General features: G+C 39.6%; 1 protein-coding gene across 1 annotated transcript in view; it reads right to left on the reverse strand.

The window, feature by feature from the left end:
• LOC126235269 (DNA (cytosine-5)-methyltransferase 3B-like) overlaps positions 1 to 26,145 on the reverse strand; it is a 254,765-nt gene that overhangs the window by 109,015 nt on the left and 119,605 nt on the right. Inside the window, exons 8-10 of the mRNA XM_049944001.1 lie at positions 20,435 to 20,479; positions 20,273 to 20,334; positions 19,988 to 20,108 (exon numbers count right to left, since the gene is read on the reverse strand). Coding sequence (XP_049799958.1) covers positions 19,988 to 20,108; positions 20,273 to 20,334; positions 20,435 to 20,479 — 228 coding nt within the window. The remainder of the gene's footprint in view (positions 1 to 19,987; positions 20,109 to 20,272; positions 20,335 to 20,434; positions 20,480 to 26,145) is intronic.

The following is a 26,145-nucleotide window of genomic DNA, read 5'->3' on the forward strand; positions in this document are numbered from 1 at the left end:
TTTCCTTTCCCACATTAACACCATCTCGACAGTTGTTGACCTTTCTGACCTCACATCCGTACAGAACCAGGATGAAGATACATAACAACTTTTCAACAGCACCTCCACTTCGCTGTCTTTCACCAAAGTAATATTCACTGGCGCCCGAGAGGAAGACTGGTGTGACTCCTCCACCAGCAACCTCCGAGCCCTCATCTCCACACTCCACCATTCTCTAGCACATCCTGGAATTAAGTCATCGACACACCTCATGTCCAAATGAGTCATGTGACGAGACATGAAGTGTGATTGTCAGACGTGGCCCAAAGCTGCATTACCTGCCAGTGCAACAAAGTCACCAGGCACACTGTTCCACCTCTCCGCAAATTCGACATTCCATCTGACCACTTTCGCCATGTACACAGTTATGTTCTTTATTGCCTCAACCATTTATCTTGATGGGTAGGGGGTATACCTCTCACCAACATAACTGCTGAAATTGTAGCTAAGGCTTTTGTTTCTGCCTGGATTTCCTGCTTCGGCTGCCCCACTACCGCCATCACCAACCAGAGCTGGCAGTTTGAATCAGTACTCTTCACACAACTCTGCCAACTGTGTGGTATTAATGTACGTCGCATGTCTGCCTACCACCTCCAAGCAAATGGACTGGTAGAACGGTGGCACTGCACTTTCAAGACAGTCTTTGAACCGAGGCCCTCCCGTGGGTCCTCCTTGGCCTACGGTCATTGTACAAACCAGATATCGAGGGCACCATGAGTGAGTTGTTCTATGGTAAAAACCCCATCCTCCCTGGGGAGCTGTTACAACCTACCTCCCCCAACTATCACACCCCCCTTCCTAAATTCGTAAGCTGGATCCAAACAAATTTTGCAAACATTTCCCTGACCCCCCCATCTAGCCTTCCTCCCCCCTCCCCTCCCAATTCCTACATTCCCTCTGATCTCCTTTCATGCAAGTTCATTTTTCTCCATGACAACACTGTCTGGGTCCCACTTGTCCCACCATATTCGGGCCCATACAAGGTCATAAACCACACCACCAATGCAATGGACATCTGGGTTAAGGTTCGCCACTTTGTTTCTCTCCATCGTGTGATCATGTGAAACCGGCACACCTTGACCCAGCATCCCTCACACCTGATGATGTAGCCTCCCAGCACAGAATACTCGCACTCAAGCTATGACCCCTCAGAGCTGCCACCACAGCCCTCATCCGAACATGCGTCTGCATCACCATCACCGCTGTTCCTTGGGCTCTCGCCCTCTCTCTCTACCTCCTCCACCCTCCCTAATCTAGGGGTTCTGCAAACCAACATCCTGCCTGAATGTGTGGAGGACATCACCATCCTCATCAACGACAACCACATCTTCATCCTGCTGTAAGACAACTCACCCTACCCGACCGGGGACCTGGTTTATCAGTTGATTGCCAGCTCCCGCCTGCTCTCGCGCGGGGTCGACCACATCCTCCTCCGAGCTACATAACCCCCCTAGGGAGGGTTACAGTTTGAATGCTGCCAGTCAGTCATGCAGGGGACACAGACCCTCCCCACACCGCTCCATCCTCTTGCATGGGCCGATGCCTCATCTGCCCACACCACCTACAGGAGTTCCACATTGACCTCTCAGTGTGGTCCCTGCCACAACAATCTGCAAAGATGGACATCCCCATCACATCACTGCCATCCCCCCACTGCCTTCACTGCCGGTCATGCCCCTTTCCACTGGGCTCAAATAGTGATCCAAACTGCAGGGGTAGGGGGGAGGGGGGGGGGCTGTGCGGCGTCGACAAGTACAAATGACATATCTCCACCATTGCAAGTTCTTTGAATCTATGACCTAATGGCCCACGCCATCTTGCCAGTGCATTCGCTGTATGACTACTTGTAATGTGGACATCTGTAATAAATATACAGAGTCTTACAGAAATGAGTGTGTTTCCTTGGGCTACAACCCAACAGAAATCCCACACTCTCTAGGCCTGAAGAGCACATTCTAATGTTCTGACGACTTCAAGTGTGAGTGTGGGTGTGGGTTATACTGATTCATTTTCCCAAACCACATTCCACTTCTTCACGAGGTGACTTACTTGGAATTTTGCAACCCCTCTTCTTTAAGGGACAGTCGGCTGCTGGAAAATCTCTTCCATGGGGATCTGAAAATAACCCTTCTTGCAACTGATTACACAGAAGACATACATCTCTGTCAAGGCATGAGAAAAATCCAGAATGTTTAGAACTGGGTACCCATCTGGAACCATTTGTGTGTTTAGCAAATGACAGTCCCCATATTTCAATGAGAGTTACCATTTTTTGAAACCAAATGTATGGGTGAAGACCAAGCATTGTCTCATGGTCTCATAATGTCTGTGTCAAGTTATTTGTCCATAATATTATTGGCTGTACATAGTCTATCTGGTGCTAGGTGCCAAGCATTATAAAGAACAGGGAGCCTCAGCATTGTAATGACATGGAATATTCACACTACTCGGTAGCGTGATTCATCACACACAACAAGGTGTCATCTACATTTACAATGTCAGGCACTTGTTTAAACCTGGATCCTTTGATTTCTCTAGGAAACCTTTGTTGGTGTCTGAGGTACACGTTAAGTGGGCTGGGCGAGCTGCTGTTGTAGATGTTGCTGTTACACATTTTCCTGGTGACATTTTCATTGTAATAAGTGTGCAATATGGTTGTGAGCTTTGCACAGGTCCTCTTCTAGTGTAAGCAGTCTTTTCTTCAGATTTGTATTCTGTCTAGACAATTATAGAACGTCCTGTCTTACATTTGCAAATTTCTTCATCATTCTGCTAATTTCTTATGTAAAGTTCTGCTCTACTCTCACATCCTCACTACAAAAGTCATGTTGTTCATTAAGATGTAACAGAATTGGGGTGCCCCAGAGGGGCTGTAAATTTTCGCCCCACTCTATTTTTGGTGGAGTATTCCCAGTGCCAAGTTGGGAGCCACATTAAAAAAATCTTAGGAAATTGGCCCCAATATCAGTTCACTGGTGGTTGATTTAGATAGGATATAAAATGTAGACTGGCAATGGCAAGGAAAGTGTTTCTGAAGAAGAAGAATTTGTTAACATTGAGTATACATTTAAGTGTCAGAAAGTCATTTCTGAAAGTATTTTATGGAGTGTAGCCATGTATGCAAGTGAAACATGGACAATAAATAGTTTGGACAAGAAGAGAATAGAAGCTTTCAAAACATGGTGCTACACAAGAATGCTGAAGATTAGATGGGTAGATCACATAACTAATGAGGAGATACTGAATAGAATTGGGGAGAAGAGGAGTTTGTGGCACAACTTGACTAGATGAAGGGATCGATTAGTAGGACATGTTCTGAGGCATCAAGGGATCACCAATTTAGTATTGGAGGGTAGCATGGAGGGTAAAAACCATAGAGAGTGACCAAGAGATGAATACACTAAGCAGATTCAGAAGGATGTAAGCTGCAGTAGTTACTGGGAAATGAAGAAGCTGGTGCAGGATACAGTAGCATGGATGACTGTATCAAACCAGTCGCCGGACTTAAAGACAATAACAACTTATCACTATGGCAGATGCCTAAAGTTTATGTGATTCATTCAGTGATATTTAACAGGAGTGTCATTTACCACACATAACAGAACTTCAGTACTGTCATGTTGAGGAGGTCCTGAAGCACCCAGTCAGGTGCTCGCTGTTGACACTGAGTCAATAAGAAAATAGTGCCCTGAGTCCTGGTCAAGAATTTAGTCTCGTATTAGCTCCTTGAGGCCATGTAGTGCTTATTTGGCTGTTAATTCAACCATGTAGGTGACTTCTAGTTGGAGTGCAGCCAAGTGCACCTAACACATGCCACTTCAGCAGTTGCGTACATTGTTTCCAAAGCATGCATGGTACCAGCACTTTTGGAAGTGTGTCAAAGACACAACAACCAATGAACTGGATCAACTGAGGGAGGAGCAGATGTAGGCTGGGGGTCATTGTATGCATTTTCTGTGTCCTGTGAAGTATTCGTGGCTGTCAGTGGAGTACATGTGGAGCTCTTTGGCCCTCTTATCTGAGGGGCAACAAGCATAGAACATTGTGGGAAGCAACAGCTGTGCTCTGGCTATGTTGTGGTATTCCGTGTAATCTATCACCCGAATGTAACATCAGGGTGTATACGCGGACAGGGAAAAAAAATTCCCGGGTTTTTCCCGGATTTCCCAGTTAAAAATACACTTTCTCCCGGGTGAAAACACACTTCTTTGTGTTAAGTCACAGTGTATTTTCCCTCGGAACTGCAAAACTTATCAATCCTTTGAATGGTTATGGTTTTATACACGGGCGGAGACTTTCCTGGCACTTTAGAAAACAAAACTCAGAGAAAAAGACACATTTTGGAAATATCTTTGATGTGCAGCAACATGTACACTGCATATTTTCATATTACGAAAGTATACATTGGAATTCTATCAAACACCGCATGCTACTTTCTGAATCATTGAAATTGAGATTGCGATGCACTTTTGTAACCCAGTCATTGCTCATGTCACGTGATCTTGCCAGCCGATGACAGCGGATATTCAGAGCATAGGATACGTGATGTAGTCAACCAACAGCAACATCACTGTTAAGTAGCACGAACACACAAACAGGGAAAGTTAATAGTTTAAATTAATATACATAGTGTTGCTACAAGAAAAGCAAAGCTTTCACATATAATATTGGTCTCTAAGGTTAATAAGCTGCAAGAGAAGCTAAGCTTTCACATATAATGTTAATATTTTTTGTGCGTGTTACACTTGAAGATACATCACACAAATGCGCCAGAAAATTTTTTAATAATGACACAAATGTCTGATCTTCAGGGTTTGAAATTCTTCTAAATGGCTCGTCATAAAAGAGTTGATTTTTCAATGAGAGTCAAATGCTCTTTGATTTAAGAAATTCATGGTACATTCTCGCACGTAGTTCAACTTACAAAAAGATATTTACTTTGAAAGTAGCACTTTTCAAACCACCATTGGCAATACTTTCCCCTGACCTGTTAGAAATAGGTTCGTTTCAGCAGTTGCCAGAGAGCGCTGATAACAGGCAACGCCGCGCTTGCGCATCTACCATGACGTAGGAATCCCGTATGTACGTACATGTAAAACATTGAAAGATCATACATTATGTCATAAAAGAAACAAGACATCAGAGGATCCTCCAAGAGCGTCGGAATTTCGTGAACCATACTAAAACATGCACATTTAAAGCGCACATTTGTATGTCCAGATTCCCAATGAAGTAGACCTCGACCTGACATTAAGCTTTTCAGTGTGGTTTTTGGGATGTAAATTTTCTTGGAGCAACAGTACTGTATTATATCATGTTTGGTTCTTTATTACGGCATAATGCCATATGTGCCAGAAGATGAAAACGTGCACCTGAAATGCAGCGAACAGTTGAAACTAGCCAGTACAGTGGAATTAAACATTTTGTTTCAAATACATTGACTGCCTCTGCGGGAAAAGTTAATAAAAGTCAAATTTCTTCAACAAACAGACAAAAATAACTTAATATTCTGCAAGGCGATTAATGCTTGACAGTCAGAAAGGTGGAAATAAAATCAAATTTGAAACTAAAAACATAAGTTAGCCTTCAGTAATTATGTGAATGTATTTTAATTCACTTGATAGCTCCCGACAGCAGGTATCCATTTGGTTTTCATTTGATGCGAGGGTAAACAGCAAAATCACTAAATGTAAACACGGGTCACGTGGAGACTACCCGCTATAACTCAGACTGCTTTCCGGATCAGCCCTGGATCTACGATATTTGTTAACCGGGTCAATACTAAAAAAATCGAATTTTCAAAAATATGTTCATCTTGTAGCGCACATCTTTCTGAAAAGTCTGAAACATAAAACATATGTGTTCGAGGAAACCTAAGACATGTTATTTGGTCTTAAGTGTGCCAAAGTGCAGTGCCACGCCTCTTCATACAGCATTCTTCTACCGCACGTCATTGTATTTTGCTCTGTGGAATTGAAATTTGTATATTTTGTAATGGATGCCATTAAACTATATTCAGGACAGTGGAAACTGAAATGTCCTGTGGTGCCTCTCCAGCTCCCAGTCGGCTGGTTTGACAGCCTGTCCCTCTTTTTCTAATAAGAAAAACTCGCAGTTAATAGCGGATGGGATTATTTGTAATCTGAAGAAGAATTCTCCAGAAAATTTGCACTCTTTATTGCCTGTTAGCTAATAACTTGCTGTTTTGTGTGACATAAAATTAAATATACGATACATAAAATAAAGACAAGAGACAAGCAAGAAAGTACACATTTCTTCAATCCTTAGCTCGAAGCATTTTTTTCTCTCTAATTTTGCTACAGCTTTACATGGCGTGCTTTCCTTTCTGCGAAAGTATCTATTACCTCATCAAAGTTCATCAAACGTTTTGCTACATGAAAAATCAATATGTTGTTATCTACTACTGAAAAAGCTGTTAATACAAATAAAATACCCAAGACTGGTGTGGTTTCTCGATCTATTTAAGTCTATTTTGTCACTATCTGCTAGATAAAACAAAATAGGCCTTTCTAATATTGCAGCAATTTTGTAACACACACCAAATAAATGAGACTGTTTTGACACAAATAATCATTTTTATAACACGACAGAATATAATTCATGAAGTACCAATATCAAATGCCTATCAGGCCTACTACAAGCAAAAAGCTTTATGTCAGGAAATAGTTTCATATTTCATTCATACTCACCAGTTTCTCAAGCATGAGAGCGAAAAGTAGTATTACGAAATATTTATATAAATTTGGAATCGTCTTAGTGTTCCATAATTTGTGTGACATCCCTGTTTCTTCTCCTTCTTCATTCTAACATCTTGTCATCACCAATTCTGTAGCCATTCTTGCCATTGTCAAAATTTGTTCGCCGATTAACTTCACTAACACTGCCAGAATCACAGTTTTAGTTATCTCGCGATTATTCTACGGTTAGGCATTGTTACATGTCCGTACAACTCGTTTTCCGCGTTACTTCCAGAATAGAATTTAATAGGCTGCTAGCCGGGGACTGTACAACTGCTCCTTACTAGTGTAGTGATCTGGCCAAAAATTTTCTGTCAGAATTTCATTTTCTTGGGTACACCGAGAAGATAATACGTAATCTTTCTCACCTGTTATTGCTGTTAGTCATTTATTTTCATTCTGGTAGTCTGAATCTATGGATTTTGCTATTAATTATAACAACGCTGATCATTCGCATACCCAATCAACCATATAATCGGACAGTGATTGGCATTCATCTGTTAGGCTTTACTCTGCTCAGCTCGTATAGCCCCATCTCCTTTTGTCGACGGAAAGTTTATTCCTAGATGCAACGAGGATTCTCCTGACAGAGACATCACGTACACTATGCGCGCATTCAAAAATCAACTTATGATTCATTCAGAAATAAAATGTGTTCAAGAATGTTCAAAAACCAACAGGAATTCATTTCAAAATCATATGAATAATTGATAGACCAAAGTGCACTGGATGCTAGGCACTTTGTGAAGCAAGTTTTTTTTTCTCTCAAGAATATGAATTTGGTGCCCCCTTTTCCAGATAGCATCTAGCTGCTTGCTGCGACTGCTTGCACAGCCAACAGCTACACTCCTGTAGCCAGAAGTGGGAGAATCTACTACTCAAACCCGACTCAACTGCATATGCACAAGAGCCCGCTTGTAGCTGCTAAACCAAAGAAACAGCTGTGACCTCACACTCATCGGAGGCAATTTGTTGTTATGAAGCATTGCATAGTCTTCCTAAAGCCTTTGACACATTTTGCTGTTGGCAGATGTTTGCATGAGCACTGTGTGTCGTTGTTGTATATGGCGCATTTCCTTTGCAATTTAAGTTATTTTCGTTTTTTTCTCTCATTTACGTTTTATTGTAGCAGGATACAGTAATATCCTTTGTTAGAGTATCCTTTCTTACCAGACAAAATTACAAAAATTTAACAGAAAACTGAAACAATGAAAAATTCCCGGAATTCTAAAAAATTCCCGGTTTTCTCCCAGATGATAAAATTCCCAGGTTTTTCCCAGATCTCCTGGTTGTCCAGGGTTGTGTACACCCTGAACATGTTCTCTGCAGTGTCATGTTCTCTCACCATTCACACCGACTGAATGAGCAGTGGAAATTAAAGCAATCAAATTGCCCATAGTGTGTTGTCCACTATAATTTCCCACAAGAGAGTTCTAATAATTGTTGCCAAAATTGTGATGGTATGTTGGTACCATATGTCTCATTAAACAATACTTGTCGGAGTTCCTGTTTGCGTATCTTCATTAGGTATTGTAGCAGTAACGTATTTGCTGCTTCAAATTTTCCCATAGCGCCTGTAGAAGGTCACTGATGATGTAAGCAAGGCTGGAGAGGTTACACATCAATGTCACAAATTTCTATATATCATTTTCAGTATCATAATTCTACAGTGTGAGTCTGACTGTTTGAAACCAACTCTCCAAGTGATCTGGTTGAGAAGTAGGTAATTTTATAGTATGATCTGGACAGAGCATTGTAACCCTGAAACTTCATCAGTGTGTGTAAAGTCTGACCAATCATGACTGTGAACAACTGTTACGACCTCACAGTACAGAACGAGCCCAGGGTACACGACGCAGGGCTCAACTGGTCAAGCACAGTCTTTCAGCATGAATGGGTTCATGTGGAATGGTATTGACATGGAAGAACTGCATGGTGCACTTACACAATTGTCTTATGTATCATGGTATATTCTTGGAGTAAAACTCTAGTGTTCCATAGCACTTGCTTCAATATAATGGCAGTTGTCGGGTGAGGTTTTTTGAGGCACACAGCCTCTACTAACGGTATTGTCTGTATCTTGAAGTGTGATGCCACTTTCATGTTTTAGTTCCATCTGATTATGATCAAAACGTTCAAATGTGTGTGAAATCTTATGGGACTTAACTGCTAAGGTCATCAGTCCCTAAGCTTACACACTACTTAACCTAAATTATCCTAAGGACAAACACACACACCTATGCCTGAGGGAGGACTCGAACCTCCGCCGGGACCAGCCGCATAGTCCATGACTGCAGTGCCTTAGACCGCTCAGCTAATCCCGCTTGGTGATTATGATCAACAGGTGCAAGAATGTTTGGAGGAGCACTAGTCATCACACCATTCTGTGTAAGCTACTGAAGAAACAGCTGTTCATGAAGAATATCCATTTTGCGATAGCACTTGGGTTGTGTACAACTCTAAATTCAAAGGGCGAATTGCTGCACAGTTGCAGGTTACCACTGTGTGTAATCTACTGTAGGACTCATACTGAAGGAAGTACCAGCTGATACAAACAGCAAATAATGCTTTTATTACACTTACATCTAACCAATAAACACATGAGCATTTGATCTGAAAGGTGTACAAAACCAGGCCAAATGACTATTATAGAAATGACACTCATCACTGTTCTTTTGTTTTACTTCCTAAATCATCTATATCAAAGCTCTTTTATTGTTCTGTGTTCTGTTGTCTCACATGGGGGAAGTCACCACATACCCTCAAATGTAACATGAAATAAAATATCCATTTTTTACAAATCTATGGATATAATAATATTCTGTGTCTCTTTGCAGGTACTCTGGTAGATGGTGAAACTTTCTCAATCTCTATTGGCCCAAATATTTAGTATAATATTAACTGATTTTGTAGCCTAACTGTATCCTACACCAAACTAAAAATCCATAATACCAAACTAACATGTGCCATTATACTATAAATACACACGGTAGAGCAGCTTGCACAGAGTAGCTGGCATCTGAAATTTGTAGAGCACATCATCGGTGACAATGACAGTTTGACTCTGAATATAGATGTGGAAATGGATTAATAACAGCTTAAATAATTGGAAAAATTGAAAGAACAATTTTAAAAAATTTGAATGTAATTTATGAATCTGTGCACAATCTTGGGTGAACTTTAACTGATATTGACATCAACAGACCTTTAATATCATTACATTCTAGGTCAATAACCATAATTTGCATTACTGCTTCCCCTAGTATGCGGTACCAAATAATCACCACAACCATGGAAATTGTTGATCTGTCTCACAAAGCACAATATTTTTAGTATAATGTTCAATAGGTGCTTATGAAGTCTGAGTCATTACCGTCACATAAATTCCATTGTGTTTAGTCTACATACATTAATCCTTGTTCCATAGATCAAGAATACGACATTTTGTAATGATGTGGAACATATCATTTTAACATAAGTTTTCTTTACACAAGATGATTAATTAATGCTCCTCCAAATACGGTGTGAATTATTCTTTTGTGCACCAAACCTCTTGATGCAGGATCCTGGCAGTGAGTGAAATGATGAACAGATAGGACTTGAACTTATAACCATGCAAATAAATATTCCTTTTCTAATAAATATTTATAATACTTTTAACGAATGGTTAAAATACACATTTTTAATAATGCTGGTACATTGATCCAGCATACATCTGTACACTACCACTTCCTGAAACAAAAGGGGGAAGATACATGAGTTAATAAATTGAAGAGCATATTTCTTACTGTGTTTCATAAGATCTTGAAAGGTGTATCAAAAGATTATCCTTGCCACAAAACATCTCATTACTTTAGTTTGGCGGTGTCATTCAGTTTACATATAGCTTATATACAAGAACAGAAAATTAATACGATATGATACAATTGCCCCTCACTGTGAATTGATATCATACAAAGATGCACAGTGGCTGAGCTTATTTCCCTTTTTGAGGTTTGATAATCCTGGCCGGTATGGGCATAGCCTTTATTTTCAGCCATTGGAGTTATCCGGAATGGTTATCAATTTATATGGGCATGTCAGCTTCTTTTAACCCATAACATACATAAGTTTTCTCTCCTAACAAATCCCATCCTGTAACCGCATAGTTCCATTATCGACAGTCAGTACCTGCAAAGTGTTTAGCTTGCAAAGTGTGTGCATCCACATCTGTTATTGTCACAGTTCACACTCGTATGTTCAGTATGAGGCCAGATAGTCTGAGTCATGCATTTATAGTGGCTTTCACTGCACAAATTCATAAAGCTCATGTCCAGCGGTATGATCCTTTGTGAAATCTTTGATGCAGTGAGAACTGGTTTTCATACAGTGGCCCGAGGAATTTATTTCACCTTGTTGCTCTCACTTATTCAGTGGGGAGAACAGCTGTACATCCAATATCCATTCACAAGGTAAGTTTTTTGGTGCTTTTATGACATCGTTGAGCACAGAAAATTCATGTTACATGAAGTATTGCCATTTTTAGTTTACCACGCGCACACCCGCGTATTGTTTCAACACCACGCGCACACCCGCGTATTGTTTCAACACATGTACACTTAACACCTTCCAGCCAGGTTTTGTATGTTTTTGTGCTTTGGTTTAGAGTGTCCCTCATACAGTTACATTACGTAATATTTCTGTAGTGTCTTTTCCACATACTGTACACATAACATAATAAAATACAAATACAATTACAAAATACACTTGTCCTATTCATTTACTGACATTCCATTATTACTTTTAATTTAGTTTTAGTACTACGTCAGATTTCATTTTCATTACATTATTCAATTCCAGTTATATGAGTACACATTTTACTCTCTTTTGGTTATCCATGCTTCATATAACAATCATTCAAGAATAGATTCTGTTTTCATTTATAGCATAAATTGGTATACATTTCATTTCAATTTACAGTTACTTCCTGTCAGAGCATATTTATTAATTCAAAAAGAATGAAAGAAGTAAACAATAGTGCTACAATAGATACTATGCTCAAATAAATATGCATGTCCTCGCCCCTTCCCAGGAAGGATCTACACACTACAGGGTTGTGAAAATTCCATGGAAAGGCATTTATGTGCTCAGTTATGTCTCGTTAATAGACCTAACTGTGATCCCATGAACAAAGTAGTTAATTGTTTCTAAGCACAACTCAAATCTAATGATATCACTAGAATCAAATACTTATTCAGTGTTCAAAAGCGCAGCTCAATATTTACTTATTATGTTCATTGTATAAAGGATAACTATGTCATTTAGTGAGGTTTACAGAGTCATCAATATGATATGTTACGTATAATGAAAGTAAAACAATGTTTACTTATGTAACGTGCACAAAAATGTCAATGTAATTCAAGTGTTTGGCGCTTTCATTGGTAGTCGATGCTCACTGTAGTTAGGTTTCGACCCCTTGATTATTTGGTAGTACTCAGCGTTAGTTCCGCATCATGATATGTGATGTACTGCAATTGTTTTCTTATTTACATACTTTCACACTACCACATTCATACGTATCATAAACTTACAACTACATTTACTTGCAGGTTAGTCCTTCCTTATGTTTATATGGTACCTAACACTCTACAACGGCTGAAAGCAAGGGGAAACTACAGCCGTAATTTTTCCCAAGGACATGCAGCTTTACTGTATTATTAAATGATGATGGTGTCCTCTTGGGTAAAATATTCCGGAGGTAAAATAGTCCCCCATTCGGATCTCCGGGTGGGGACTACTCAAGGGGACGTCATTATCAAGAGAAAGAAAACTGGCGTTCTACGGATCGGAGCATGTAATGTCAGATCCCTTAATCGGGCAGGTAGGTTAGAAAATTTAAAAAGGGAAATGGATAGGTTAAAGTTAGATATAGTGGGAATTAGTGAAGTTCGGTGGCAGGAGGAACAAGACTTTTGTTCAGGTGAATACAGGGTTATAAATACAAAATCAAATAGGGGTAATGCAGGAGTAGGTTTCATAATGAATAAAAAAATAGGAGTGCGGGTTACCTACTACAAGCAGCATAGTGAACGCATTATTGTGGCCAAGATAGACACAAAGCCCATGCCTACTACAGTAGTACAAGTTTATATGCCAACTAGCTCTGCAGATGATGAAGAAATTGAAGAAATGTATGACGAGATAAAAGAAATTATTCAGGTGGTGAAGGGAGACGAAAATTTAATACTCATGGGTGACTGGAATGCGTCAGTAGGAAAAGGGAGAGAAGGAAACATAGTAGGTGAATATGGATTGGGGGGAAGAAATGGAAGAGGAAGCCGCCTTGTAGAATTTTGCACAGAGCATAACTTAATCATAGCTAACACTTGGTTCAAGAATCATAAAAGAAGGTTGTATACCTGGAAGAATCCTGGAGATACTAAAAGGTATCAGATAGATTATATAATGGTAAGACAGAGATTTAGGAACCAGGTTTTAAATTGTAAGACATTTCCAGGGGCAGATGTGGATTCTGACCACAATCTATTGGTTATGAACTGCAGATTGAAACTGAAGAAACTGCAAAAAGGTGGGAATTTAAGGAGATGGGACCTGGGTAAACTGAAAGAACCAGAGGTTGTAGAGAGTTTCAGGGAGAGCATAAGGGAACAATTGACAGGAATGGGGGGAAAGAAATACAGTAGAAGAAGAATGGGTAGCTCTGAGGGATGAAGTAGTGAAGGCAGCAGACGATCAAGTAGGTAAAAAGGCGAGGGCTAATAGAAATCCTTAGGTAACAGAAGAAATATTGAATTTAATTGATGAAAGGAGAAAATATAAAAATGCAGTGAATGAAGCAGGCAAAAAGGAATACAAACGTCTCAAAAATGAGATCGACAGGAAGTGCAAAATGGCTAAGCAGGGATGGCTAGAGGACAAATGTAAGGATATAGAGGCTTGTCTCACTAGGGGTAAGATAGATACTGCCTACAGGAAAATTAAAGAGACCTTTGGAGAGAAGAGAACCACTTGTATGAATATCAAGAGCTCAGATGGCAACCCAGTTCTAAGCAAAGAAGGGAAGGCAGAAAGGTGGAAGGAGTATACAGAGGGTTTATACAAGGGCGATGTACTTGAGGACAATATTATGGAAATGGAATGGGATGTAGACGAAGATGAAATGGGAGATAAGATACTGCGTGAAGAGTTTGACAGAGCACTGAAAGACCTGAGTCGAAACAAGGCCCCGGGAGTAGACAACATTCCATTAGAACTACTGATGGCCTTGGGAGAGCCAGTCATGACAAAACTCAACCATCTGGTGAGCAAGATGTATGAGACAGGCGAAATACCCTCAGACTTCAAGAAGAATAAAATAATTCCAATCTCAAAGAAAGCAGGTGTTGACAGATGTGAGAATTGCCGAACAATCAGTTTAATAAGCCACAGCTGCAAAATACTAACACGAATTCTTTACAGATGAATGGAAAAACTAGTAGAAGCCAACCTCGGGGAAGATCAGTTTGGATTCCGTAGAAATACTGGAACACGTGAGGCAATACTAACCTTACGACTTATCTTAGAAGAAAGATTAAGAAAAGGCAAACCTACGTTTCTAGCATTTGTAGACTTAGAGAAAGCTTTTGACAATGTTAACTGGAATACTCTCTTTCAAATTCTGAAGGTGGCAGGGGTAAAATACAGGGAGCGAAAGGCTATTTACAATTTGTATAGAAACCAGATGGCAGTTATAAGAGTCGAGGGACATGAAAGGGAAGCAGTGGTTGGGAAAGGAGTGAGACAGGGTTGTAGCCTCTCCCCGATGTTATTCAATCTGTATTGAACAAGCAGTAAAGGAAACAAAAGAAAAATTCGGAGTAGGTATTAAAATTCATGGAGAAGAAGTAAAAACTTTGAGGTTCACCGATGACATTGTAATTCTGTCAGAGACAGCAAAGGACTTGGAAGAGCAGTTGAACGGAATGGACAGTGTCTTGAAAGAAGGATATGAGATGAACATCAACAAAAGCAAAACGAGGATAATGGAATGTAGTCAAATTAAATCGGGTGATGCTGAGGGAATTAGGTTAGGAAAAGAGACACTTAAAGTAGTAAAGGAGTTTTGCTATTTAGGGAGTAAAATAACTGATGATGGTTGAAGTAGAGAGGATATAAAATGTAGGCTGGCAATGGCAAGGAAAGCGTTTCTGAAGAAGAGAAATTTGTTAACATCGGGTATAGATTTAAGTGTCAGGAAGTCGTTTCTGAAAGTATTTGTATGGAGTGTAGCCATGTATGGAAGTGAAACATGGACGATCACTAGTTTGGACAAGAAGAGAATTGAAGCTTTCGAAATGTGGTGCTACAGAAGAATGCTGAAGATAAGGTGGGTAGATCACGTAACTAATGAGGAGGTATTGAATAGGATTGGGGAGAAGAGAAGTTTGTGGCACAACTTGACTAGAAGAAGGGATCGGTTGGTAGGACATGTTTTGAGGCATCAAGGGATCACAAATTTAGCATTGGAGGGCAGTGTGGAGGGTAAAAATCGTAGAGGTATACCAAGAGATGAATACACTAAGCAGATTCAGAAGGATGTAGGCTGCAGTAGGTAGTGGGAGATGAAGAAGATTGCACAGGATAGAGTAGCATGGAGAGCTGCATCAAACCAGTCTCGGGACTGAAGGCCACAACGACAACAACAACACTCTACAAGCATTTATCTTTCTTCACTTTAGGACGTGTCGATGCACTGTTCCCTGGAAGAAAAAACTTAATACTAACTTAAAACTAAATCTTCATAGATAAGTGTACAGTGGCTTGACAGCTACTCATATTTTCTTCATATATTCAACCATGTTGTTTTATTCACTTCAATGTGCAGTCATGTTACCACAAAACTTATTTCATGTATTGTGTGCATCTCTCTTACCTCATAAATCTGAAAGATAAAAGTGTATTACAGGTGTGGAGCAACTTCTTATTCAGTTTTCCACTTATGCTGTACTTGCTTATTTACCGTATGATTAGTGCATGCACTTTCAATACTTAAATTGTAAATATTGTACATATATAGACATATAGTAGTGTACCTTAAGTAAATATCTCTTAGTTTAGTATCCCTTTCCTGTGTATATAATCCCTTAGGTTTTTTTTTTTGTGTGTGTATTTTGTACATAGGTGTAGTTGTAGTATAGACTCTCTTAATTTTCTATGTCCCTGTGTATTCGATAGGCTTTTCAAATGTTAGTGCGGACTGTAGCCCATCAGTTTTGTTTGTTTTGTATGCTCCAAAACTACCAGCTGTGCCTGTCTAGTGTGCACACACTTGTGGTTTCTAGCTTGCTCCCCAATGCGTGTAATCTCCGTAATGCTATAACGCTTACCAAATAACCCTCTGACGAAACGCCCCACTCTTCTTTGGATCTTCTCTATCTCCTCTGCCAACCCGACCTGGTATGGATCCCACACTGATGAGCAATACTCAAGTATAGGTCGAACGAGTGTTTTGTAAGCCACCTCCTTTGTTGGTGGACTACATTTTCTAAGGACTCTCACAATGAATCTCAACCTGGCACCCGCCTTACCAACAGTTAATTTTATGTGATCATACCACTTCAAATCATTCCGTACGCATACTCCCAGATATTTTACAGAAGCAACTGCTACCAGTGTTTGTTCCACTATCATATAATCATACAATAAAGGATCCTTCTTTCTATGTATTCGCAATACATTACATTTGTCTATGTTAAGGGTCAGTTGCCACTCCCTGTACCAAGTGCCTATCCACTGCAGATCTTCCTGCATTTCGCTGCAATTTTCTAATGCCGCAACTTCTCTGTATACTACAGCATCATCCGCGAAACGCCGCATGGAACTTCTGACACTATCACACACATATGATCACCATTTCTGGCAGCTCACACCAGAAATGACAGAGTTGGCAGTCACACGTGCATGATATGCACTTGCTTGTGAGAATGAATGATGTGTGTTTCTCTTCATGATGAAGGCTGTGGCTGAAAGTTTAGGTAAGTGTCTTAATTGTGCCTGCCTGCAACTTCACACGCCATCTTTACAGTAAGTGGTGATCTATCTTTTCTTACATTGTTGATTTATCATCACCACAGATGGGAGTGAGATGCCACTGGGGTGGTCCTCCAGCAAGAGGTGGCAGGTGACATGCAACCTCTCCATTTCTTCTCCAAGAAACTACAGCCTCCCAGATGAAATGGTCTGCATCAGACTGTGAATTGCTCTCTGTATACAAGAGAGTGCACAATGGTCTGCATCAGACTGTGAATTGCTCTCTGTATACAAGACAGTGCACAATTTCTGGAAAGATATTGAGGGTCATCATATTGTCATATACACTGACCACAAACCTTTGGCATATGCCATACATCACCCGTTGCTCACTGTCAATCCAGAACAATTTTGCAATCTCAATTTTGCAGTACACCATCAACATCCATCATATGCGCAGGACAGACAACACTGTTGATTATCTTTCACATGCGCACACCATCTCCTTCACTCTTGACTACAGAAGATTGGCTGGGGAACAATAGAAGGACCTGGCAATTCCTGCCTGACTTCACGACAATTCCTCAAATCTCAAAACTGAACACTGATCAATTCCCAGTTTCGATCTTGGCTTCCTCTGTGACATGTCCCAGCACAGGCTTCAAACACTCCTCCTCACATAAATGCAACTGCTAATCTTTGATCATTTCCACAACCTCATTCACCTGGCTTTTCTTGACCAGGCATCAGAATGACTGCCGTGCATGGACGCAGGCATGCCTCAGGTGCCAATGCTGTAAGGTGGGCCACCATATGCAAACACCTCTTGGCACCTTTGACATTCCTGTGTGTACACTTCTGTCACATACACCTGGACTGATGCTTTACCAAGGGTTCTCTTTGGTGTCTGAACAGTGTTGAAAGATACTTATACACCTCGCTGATGGAAATACTCCACAGCAAGCTCCTCATGCTGCTGGCGGAATTTGTTCTTCCAACCCTTAAGCGCAACTTGATGGAACTCCCTGCATTAGTTCAGCATGGCAAAAGTCTCATCTGTAATATGCTAGTGCCTCTCCCATCTGTGCACTCAGGCCCAAAACCATCCATCTACAAGAACTCTTGAACTGTACATACGTTATACTCCATGATGTCTCAATATGGCTGGATTTATAACTACCCTATATCCAGCCATTCCCAATGCTGAAGTGCAGTAGTCACACCTTCAACAACAACATAAACAGCACTTATATGATGGTCTCCATCAACAGGCTGAAACCAGTGGACCCTCTTCACTTTGGACGATCCAACAGCTCTTCAAGATGACTTTCTAACACCTGGCTTGTGACCCACCAAACTGGCAACACATTCAATGTCTATGATTCTCAACCAGATGAAGTCATGATTCAACTGGCCAAGTCTGAAATTTTGGTTAAAGCTTCTCATGTGGCTCTTTATGCCCCATCCACACCAACTGATACCCAACCCTCCCGTAGCTTCCATCTACTGCAAACTGGGGGTTTTGCTGCTGTGTTCTCCTGGCTTTCTCAGGTGGCCAAGCCCACTATTGCCCTGCTGACTACCTTTCCATGCTTTTTGTCATCCACAGCTACACCACAACCACCTGCAAACGATCTACTTCTATCAACAGTAGATGCAGAATTGCCTCCAGCACCCAGTACTTCATGCTACAGCTGGCCCCATTGCCTCCCACCACAGTTCATGCTGACCACCTGTGCTTGATATGCAGGCAATATCATCGAGGAGTACCAGCAGAGAGCACCATTCAATGATGTTGACCCCCCTCCCCTCCGGTGCTCCGCACTCCATGGGGGAGGGACTGTCTGTCTTTGGGACACTGCTACAAATAGTATCACTGACCAGTGTTCTCATGTTGTGCTGTGGAACATCTGTGACTAAGACTGGTGACTTTTTCTGAGATATGTGATGTCCTGTGCCCTTGGTACTATGCTGGAGATGAATAAATACTTTATACACAGATATTCAGTTGCAATGTATTAATGGTATGTTCCCATATCCTACATGAGGGAAAATACCTACAACTGTATTGTTATGCCATCATTAAGATAAATGCAAAGTGTGTACAGACAACAATTGATGCTATTCACACTGTGTGTGACATTGTGAGGAATGGTGTGCAGCAACAAAAAGGAATGTGAACACCAAAAAGCAGTAACACATAATGTTGCCTGTATTTGTTTTCTGCCAATACAAGTGAAAAGTGGAGCCTTCTGTGTTCTTTATGGTAGTAGAAGCATCATAGAGTATCTTTACACAGATGACAGATGTTCAACAAACATTGGAATACATTTTCAAAGCTGAGAAATGACAATATAGATCCTACATCTCTCGTCTTTTTTGAATAGAATTCATACAACATAGGAAGTACATCACTCATCACCAAAGTGTTAACAACTAATTCAGTATTGCCTAAGGGAGAAATTTCATCATGCAGCTACTAAATATGCTGATATTGCAGACTTCTTTCATATTATACAGCTCCATGCGCAATGCAAACAATTTCTTTTTTACTGCAGAATAAAGAAATAAGGCTACAAAGTGAAATTTTCCCCTTTACACACTAAGGTATGCAGCTTCGGGCCCAGCATATTCCACCACACTGTGAAAAGAACCTTAAGATCATTCAGTATCCTGTATTTCACTCATTGCATAAGAGTTGACTGCTTTTATTTCATTTGCAGTAGAAGTAATATTACTTATCACACTGCACTCAGTAACCCAAAGCACATGAACCTTCAGTGAAAACAAGTTATGGAGTGGGAATATCACTTGTAAGGAGGAAGCAGAGTGGCATGGGCAAACTAAAGGTTAAGCTGTTCTCCCTTGATATTCATTTCTAGCCTTCTGCAATAGTTCTGGGCAAAATTTTAAACTAAAATCTATAATCAGTTTTATCCACTTCTCATGGCTCATGAGAATTTTCTCATTTACCCACCAATACTTGAATTACTAAGAAATTGGTTCCTTCATTACATTCACATAAAACATTTGGAAAAGAATTCATTTTCCTGTTAAGTTATTAAATTTTGAATTTTAGTTTTGAGTATTTGTAGTTTGTGAAGTACAAGATGTAGACTTTGTGATTTTAAAAGTATCACACACTTATTTTGTATTAGATTTTAGTTTTAGTTACCTCTTACCTTGTTTAATCTATTTTCACTTTCTCCCAGTATAAGATTACTGCCTTGATCAAGACAACGTATGCAACTTCTGCTGGCTCTGCTTATAGTGAATGTGGAACAGCACTCTGTACAAAAGGTCCTGAAAAAATTCTGCCATTAATTATCTATTTTCCTTCATGTTTCAAACTACATTAAATAATATGCCTTTCTTTAAAAGAATATGATATGTTGATGTTTTCATTGTGATAATCATCAAATAATACCCTTAGTTACATCTTCTCAGGAAAAACTATTTTTGCTTACCAGAGACAGGAATTACTTATACAGTTAACATCACTCTTCCAGAAACAGATGGCACATGCAACCTAAAACATAAGAAATGTAGAATTAACATTTATCAATGTACAAATTTGCTATACAGTACTGAGAAGGCAGTAACATATGTTATTTAATTAAGATACTAACCAGTTTATTCTCCTCTGTAGTGAACATATATTTCTTGGCCCTTTCCTGTAAAACAACGCAATAACAATTTGTTCAGAATGCAAAAAATTAACATTTCAGCATATATTGGGTAATTTCATATTTCTTGCAATGTATGTAATACATGTAAAAAAAAATACAGTAATGATTAATTTTGTCTGTATGAGTAGAAGGTGCTGTAAATGAAATAATTAATGAGATACTGATATAAACTCATCACCATTTCAACAAGTACTTTCAGCAATGAAACAGTCAGATTAATTTGGCATTGTATGGACTAAAGCAAAATTTTAACTATTAAGGAAACTGGAAGAGGATCTATGTATTTTGACACCAGGTTATGACTCCTCAGGTTATTACAGTTGGAATTGCAATATGTGATCACCTGCTCAGTTTTGGGTGCCATCCATCAGATCATGCATGACATGACTGGTAGTCTGCAGTGCACCATAGAACACTTGCACTGAATCTTGAAAAATCATGTGTTGAGGTAACAGTTTGCAACAGTGTTTATAAAAATTTTTGAAGTAATTCTTAATGATGGACATTCCAGTAACTGCTTCAACAAATATACTTGCTTTCTGGAATTACTTACATATTCTATATTTTAACATTGTACTTTCGCGTTCTTTATCTCCAGGTTTTGATAGTTAACCTGTCATGGTGCTTCCAAGCTATATATCCCATATCTTGGCAACAAATATTATGTACACAGACCTCTGTACTGTTGCTAACTTAGAAATTTGTATGTATTTTGCTTTGGATGAATTTTTTTATCTGTTCTTCGCACTTCTTTGTTTCATGTGTTTATGTATATATTTCTGTTAGAGTAGCAGATAATTTTGGCTATGACAAAAACTTTACCACCTTTGTTCATACTAGTCATTTTACTTAGATTTTTTCTCAGGTCTCATTGTGTGCTTCAAATCTTTTACTTTTGTTTGATTTTTATATATTATGGATTATTCACACTGACATATTAAATTTTGTGGGGGCGAGGGCAATAGCTTCCATGAACTAATCCCATCAAGCCTGAAACAAGAGCACTACCCAACCTCATTTTTGAACATTCTTTCAAAAGGGCATTTTGATGCAACTGAGGTATCTGGTATCTCAGTAAACACATGTGAGCAAACGATCTCAATTTTGATAACTTGTTTCACCTCAATGGCAATGTTTTAATTAACATTAATTAATTAAAATATAAATAAGAACACAATGATTACTTTCAAAATACTGTGACTTGACAAAATATGATTTCAGATTTGTATTCCCCTAATGAGATGAAATCATTATGTTTCAAGTGATTTTTATTTTTGTAGCCTCATGTCAACCCAGTTCAGCCAAGACATTATAAACATGATTTGCCTGAGAACAGAAATGGAAATCTGTGAGAGATTTTGATTTTTATTTTGACTGATTTATTGCACAACAATATTATGAGCCACCATTACAAGATTTTTAAATGCATACAGTTAATGCTTTAACATCACTTCATTCTAGTAAATAATGAATGTAAATGCACTTAAAGATCTTTTTACATTTACAAACTGCATACTATTGTCAATAAACGTAAATTTTTTTATCAGTCTGAATCACATTTCTGGAAACTTCACTACTGGCAATAAATCATGGAAAATATGGAAACATGACTGCTAAAACAAAATTACAGAAATGAAGAAAAATTTATTCATACTAACATACATGTTATACAGTGCATTTTGGATACATCAACTTTCTACTACAAAAATCCTATTTCAACAAATTTGTCATGAGTTGAAGTTTTGTTTCGTATTTTGTCTTTATGCATATTTATTCACTCTTGTGGCATCAAGAACAGAATGAAAAGATAACGCCAGCACCATACATTGCACAATCAGAAGCACTGTCTACATGATGGAAAGTCACCCACAATCGGATCATTTTTCTTATTATGGTCAAAATCTTTATATATACACACATCAAAAAAAAGTTTTGAATCACCTTGTTTCCGAGAGTTCTGTAACCTGTACAGAAAATTGAAATAGAGATCAACATAAACTTTTATTTCCGCCCTTTTTATTGCTCATGAAAACCACACACTGCGTGTTGTACCACCATACAGCAAGACCTTCGGAGGTGGTGGTCCAGATTGCCGTACACACTGGTACCTATGATACCCAGTAGCATGCCCTCTTGCATTGATCCATGCCTGTATTCATCATGGCATACTATCCACAAGTTCATCAAGGCACTGTTGGTCCAGATTGTCCCACTCCTCACTGGCGATTCAGCATAGATTCCTCAGAGTGGTTGGTGGGTCATGTCCTCCATAAACAGCCCTTCCCAATCTATCCTGGGCATATTCGATAGGGTTCATGTCTCGAGAACATGCTGACTACTCTAGTTGAGTGATGTTGTTATTCCAAAGGAAGTCATTCACAAGATATGCATGATGAGGGAGCAAATTGTTATCCATGAAGACAAATGCCTCGCCAATATGCTGCCGATATGGTTGCACTATCAGTCGGAGGATGGCTCACATATCGTACATCCATTACGGCACTTTCGATGACCACCAGCAGTATACGTCGACCCCACATAATGCCATCCCAAAACAGCAGGAAACCTCTACCTTGCTGCACTCACTGGACAGTATGTCTAAGGCATTCAGCCTGACGAGGCTGCCTCCAAACACGTCTCCAGCGATTGTCTGATTGAAGGCATATGCAACACCCATAGGTGAAGAAAACATGATGCCAATCCTGAGCAGTCCATTTGGCATGTTGTTGGGCCCATCTGTACCACATTGCATGGTGTCATGGTTGCAAAGATGGACTTCACCACGGAAGTCAGGAGTGAAGTTGCGCATCATGCAGCCTATTGCGCACAGTTTGAGTCATAACACGATGTCTTGTGGCTGCACAAAAAGCATTACTCAACAAAGTGGAATTGCTGTCAGGGTTCCTCCAAGTCATAATCCGTAGGTAGCCATCATCCACTGCAGTGTCAGCCCTTGGGTGGCCTGAGCAAGGCATGTCATTGACAGTTCCTGTCTCTCTGTATCTCCTCCATGTCCGAACAACATCACTTTGGTTCACTCCAAGATGCCTGGACACTTCCCTTGTTGAGAGCCCTTCCTGGCACAAAGTAACAATGTAGACATGATTGAACCACGGTATTGGTCATCCAGGCATGGTTGAACCACAGACCACATGAGCCATGTACCTCCTTCCTGGTGGAATGACTGGAACTGTTTAGCTGTCAGAACTCCTCCGGCTATGGCTGTTGGACCCCCTCTGACTAATAGGTGCTGCTCATGCATGATTGTTTACATCTTTGGGTGGGTTTAGTGACATCTCTGAACGGTCAAAGGGACTGTGTCTGTGATACAATATCCACAGTCAATGTCTATCTTCAGGAGCTCTGGGAAAAGGGGTGATGAAAAACTTTTTTTGATGTGTGTACTCAAAATATTTTTTGTTTTCCAATTTCATAACATCTTTTAAATACAAGCTAATACCACATATGTTTGCCAGTACTGAAAATCAATCATTTTCATTGGCAGTGAACAAAGAAGCACATGGCAATGCTGCTTGGAAGGGAAAACCAGGGACCAACCTGACTTAATTATCGTGGAAATATGTGTTAAATACAAGTTTCAATTTAGCTGTAAATGCAGACACAATCCCTTGATGTTCCTATCATTAAATTGCAATTAGGAATGGTGACTCTGTGGGAATAAATATCCATCAAACAAATTTGATATATATATTCTGTGATGGTGCTTTTTGTTCATTGTCTGATTTATTTTTTACATGTTGATACATTGCTTTTCTGTCCTCAATGAAAGTAATTAACATTATTCAAAAATTCAGCACTGACATTTATATGTGGATATACTATACACAGTTGGTGACACCAATACAAGAGTACTTCCACAGTGGACAAGTATTTTCTGCATTCCCCCAAGAAAAGATTTTGCAATGAGGGACACACATACACTGTTAACATGTCATCACCTGTATAGCAGTCAATGAAAACAGTACCGTGAGTAAATCCAACCTCAGGCCAAGTGCAATCATTTGTATCAGGTACCCCCGCTATGTCCAGAAGAGACATCAGACCAGTCATAACAAGATCATTGGTTCTGCTGTTCTCACCCATATTATGTCATTTATTGTATTTGGACTCAAAAAGACAGCTCAAAACTCACCAATATTTCATTAACGAAGTTCTGTAGGGAATGAAATTTTGTTTTGGATATTTGAATTATATCCTGGTATTCCCCACTAATGTTCAGTTATGTGACAGGTATGTCCATGAAGTATGACAGAAACTGTCTAGTCATTGAATTGTGTTAAATGAGTATAAATGTGTCACAGGATATAGTGAAGTACCATTCCCATTCTTCCACTACAGGGTCTTGGCTCAAGGTGTCTACCACAGAAGTTATCCATTTTACACCACCTTCTGATGCCAAAGGTTTACCAATAATTGAGACATTTTCTGGGCATGGTGAATTCTTATCACTGTCATCTTCTGGTAACACCTTCCATATAAGCACCTCTAATGAAAGCACTTTTTGGTCACAACACCAAAGACAAAGAGTACTCAAGTGGACTTCAGAAACTGAAAAAGCTTTTTGTAATCTACAGGTATGCCTCTTGGAAGCAGTGCTGCTTGCCTACCGTGTACTAACTACACCACTGACCATTGTTGTAGACATCAGCAGAAGTGCAACTGGCACCACCTCTGTACCAAAAAGTAAACAATCATTTGTAGCCATTAAGGTTTTATTGAAAAAATTAGAGCCATGGTAAAGGAAATTGAGTACTTATGACAGAGAGCTGCTGGTGTTATATGAGAGCATGAGCCATTTTTGCCCTGAAATCAAAGCCCGGCCAGTGATGATCTATATAGATGACAAGCCCATCATCTTGGCCTTTCAAAATTTCAGTGATAAATTTTCCCCTTGACGGTTATGGCACATTGAAGGTATCAGCCACTTTACCACAAACAAGTCATATTAAAGGCTCAGAAAAGGTAGCCGCTAACTACTTTTCTAACATTTACTGTATGTTTAACATTAATGGTGAGTGTTGTGAACACTCATTTGGGCTTGTTTAAATATTTGCATTTGCCTTTTGGCAGTGCTTCCGCACCAGCTGTTTTCCAACAGTATTTGGAACAGCTGACTGCTCGAGTACCAAACTGTTCAAACTATTTGGACAATACTGTCATAGCAAATCATACACCTGAAGAACACATTGCAAATTTGCGTGCTTTGTTTTGTGTGTTATCTGTTGCTGGACTAAAGTGTAAACTTGACAAGTGTGATTTTTTTAAACCTGAGTTGCATTATCTTGGTCATGTCATAAACAGTCAAGGTGTACATCCTCTTCAGTAACATTTGTTAGCCATATGTGACCTGCCAGTTCCTCACAATGTCATGGAATTGCAGTAAGTCTTAGGGAAAATGAACTATTATATTCAGTTCATACTGAATGCTGCACAAATTGCAGCTTCATTGCATCGCTTGTGTTGCAAGAATGTCCCCTTTGTTTGGACAGATGAGTGCCAAGCAGCTTTTCAAAAACTTAAAGATGCTTTGCCGAGTGATTGATGCTTGGTTCACTTTGATCCTGACAAACCAGGTGGTTGCGAGTCCTGTTATGGAATCAGTCCAGTGCTTTCACACAGATCTGGTGATA

This window comes from Schistocerca nitens, chromosome 1 (assembly GCF_023898315.1).
Source record: "Schistocerca nitens isolate TAMUIC-IGC-003100 chromosome 1, iqSchNite1.1, whole genome shotgun sequence".
Taxonomy (NCBI): Eukaryota; Metazoa; Arthropoda; class Insecta; order Orthoptera; family Acrididae; genus Schistocerca; species Schistocerca nitens.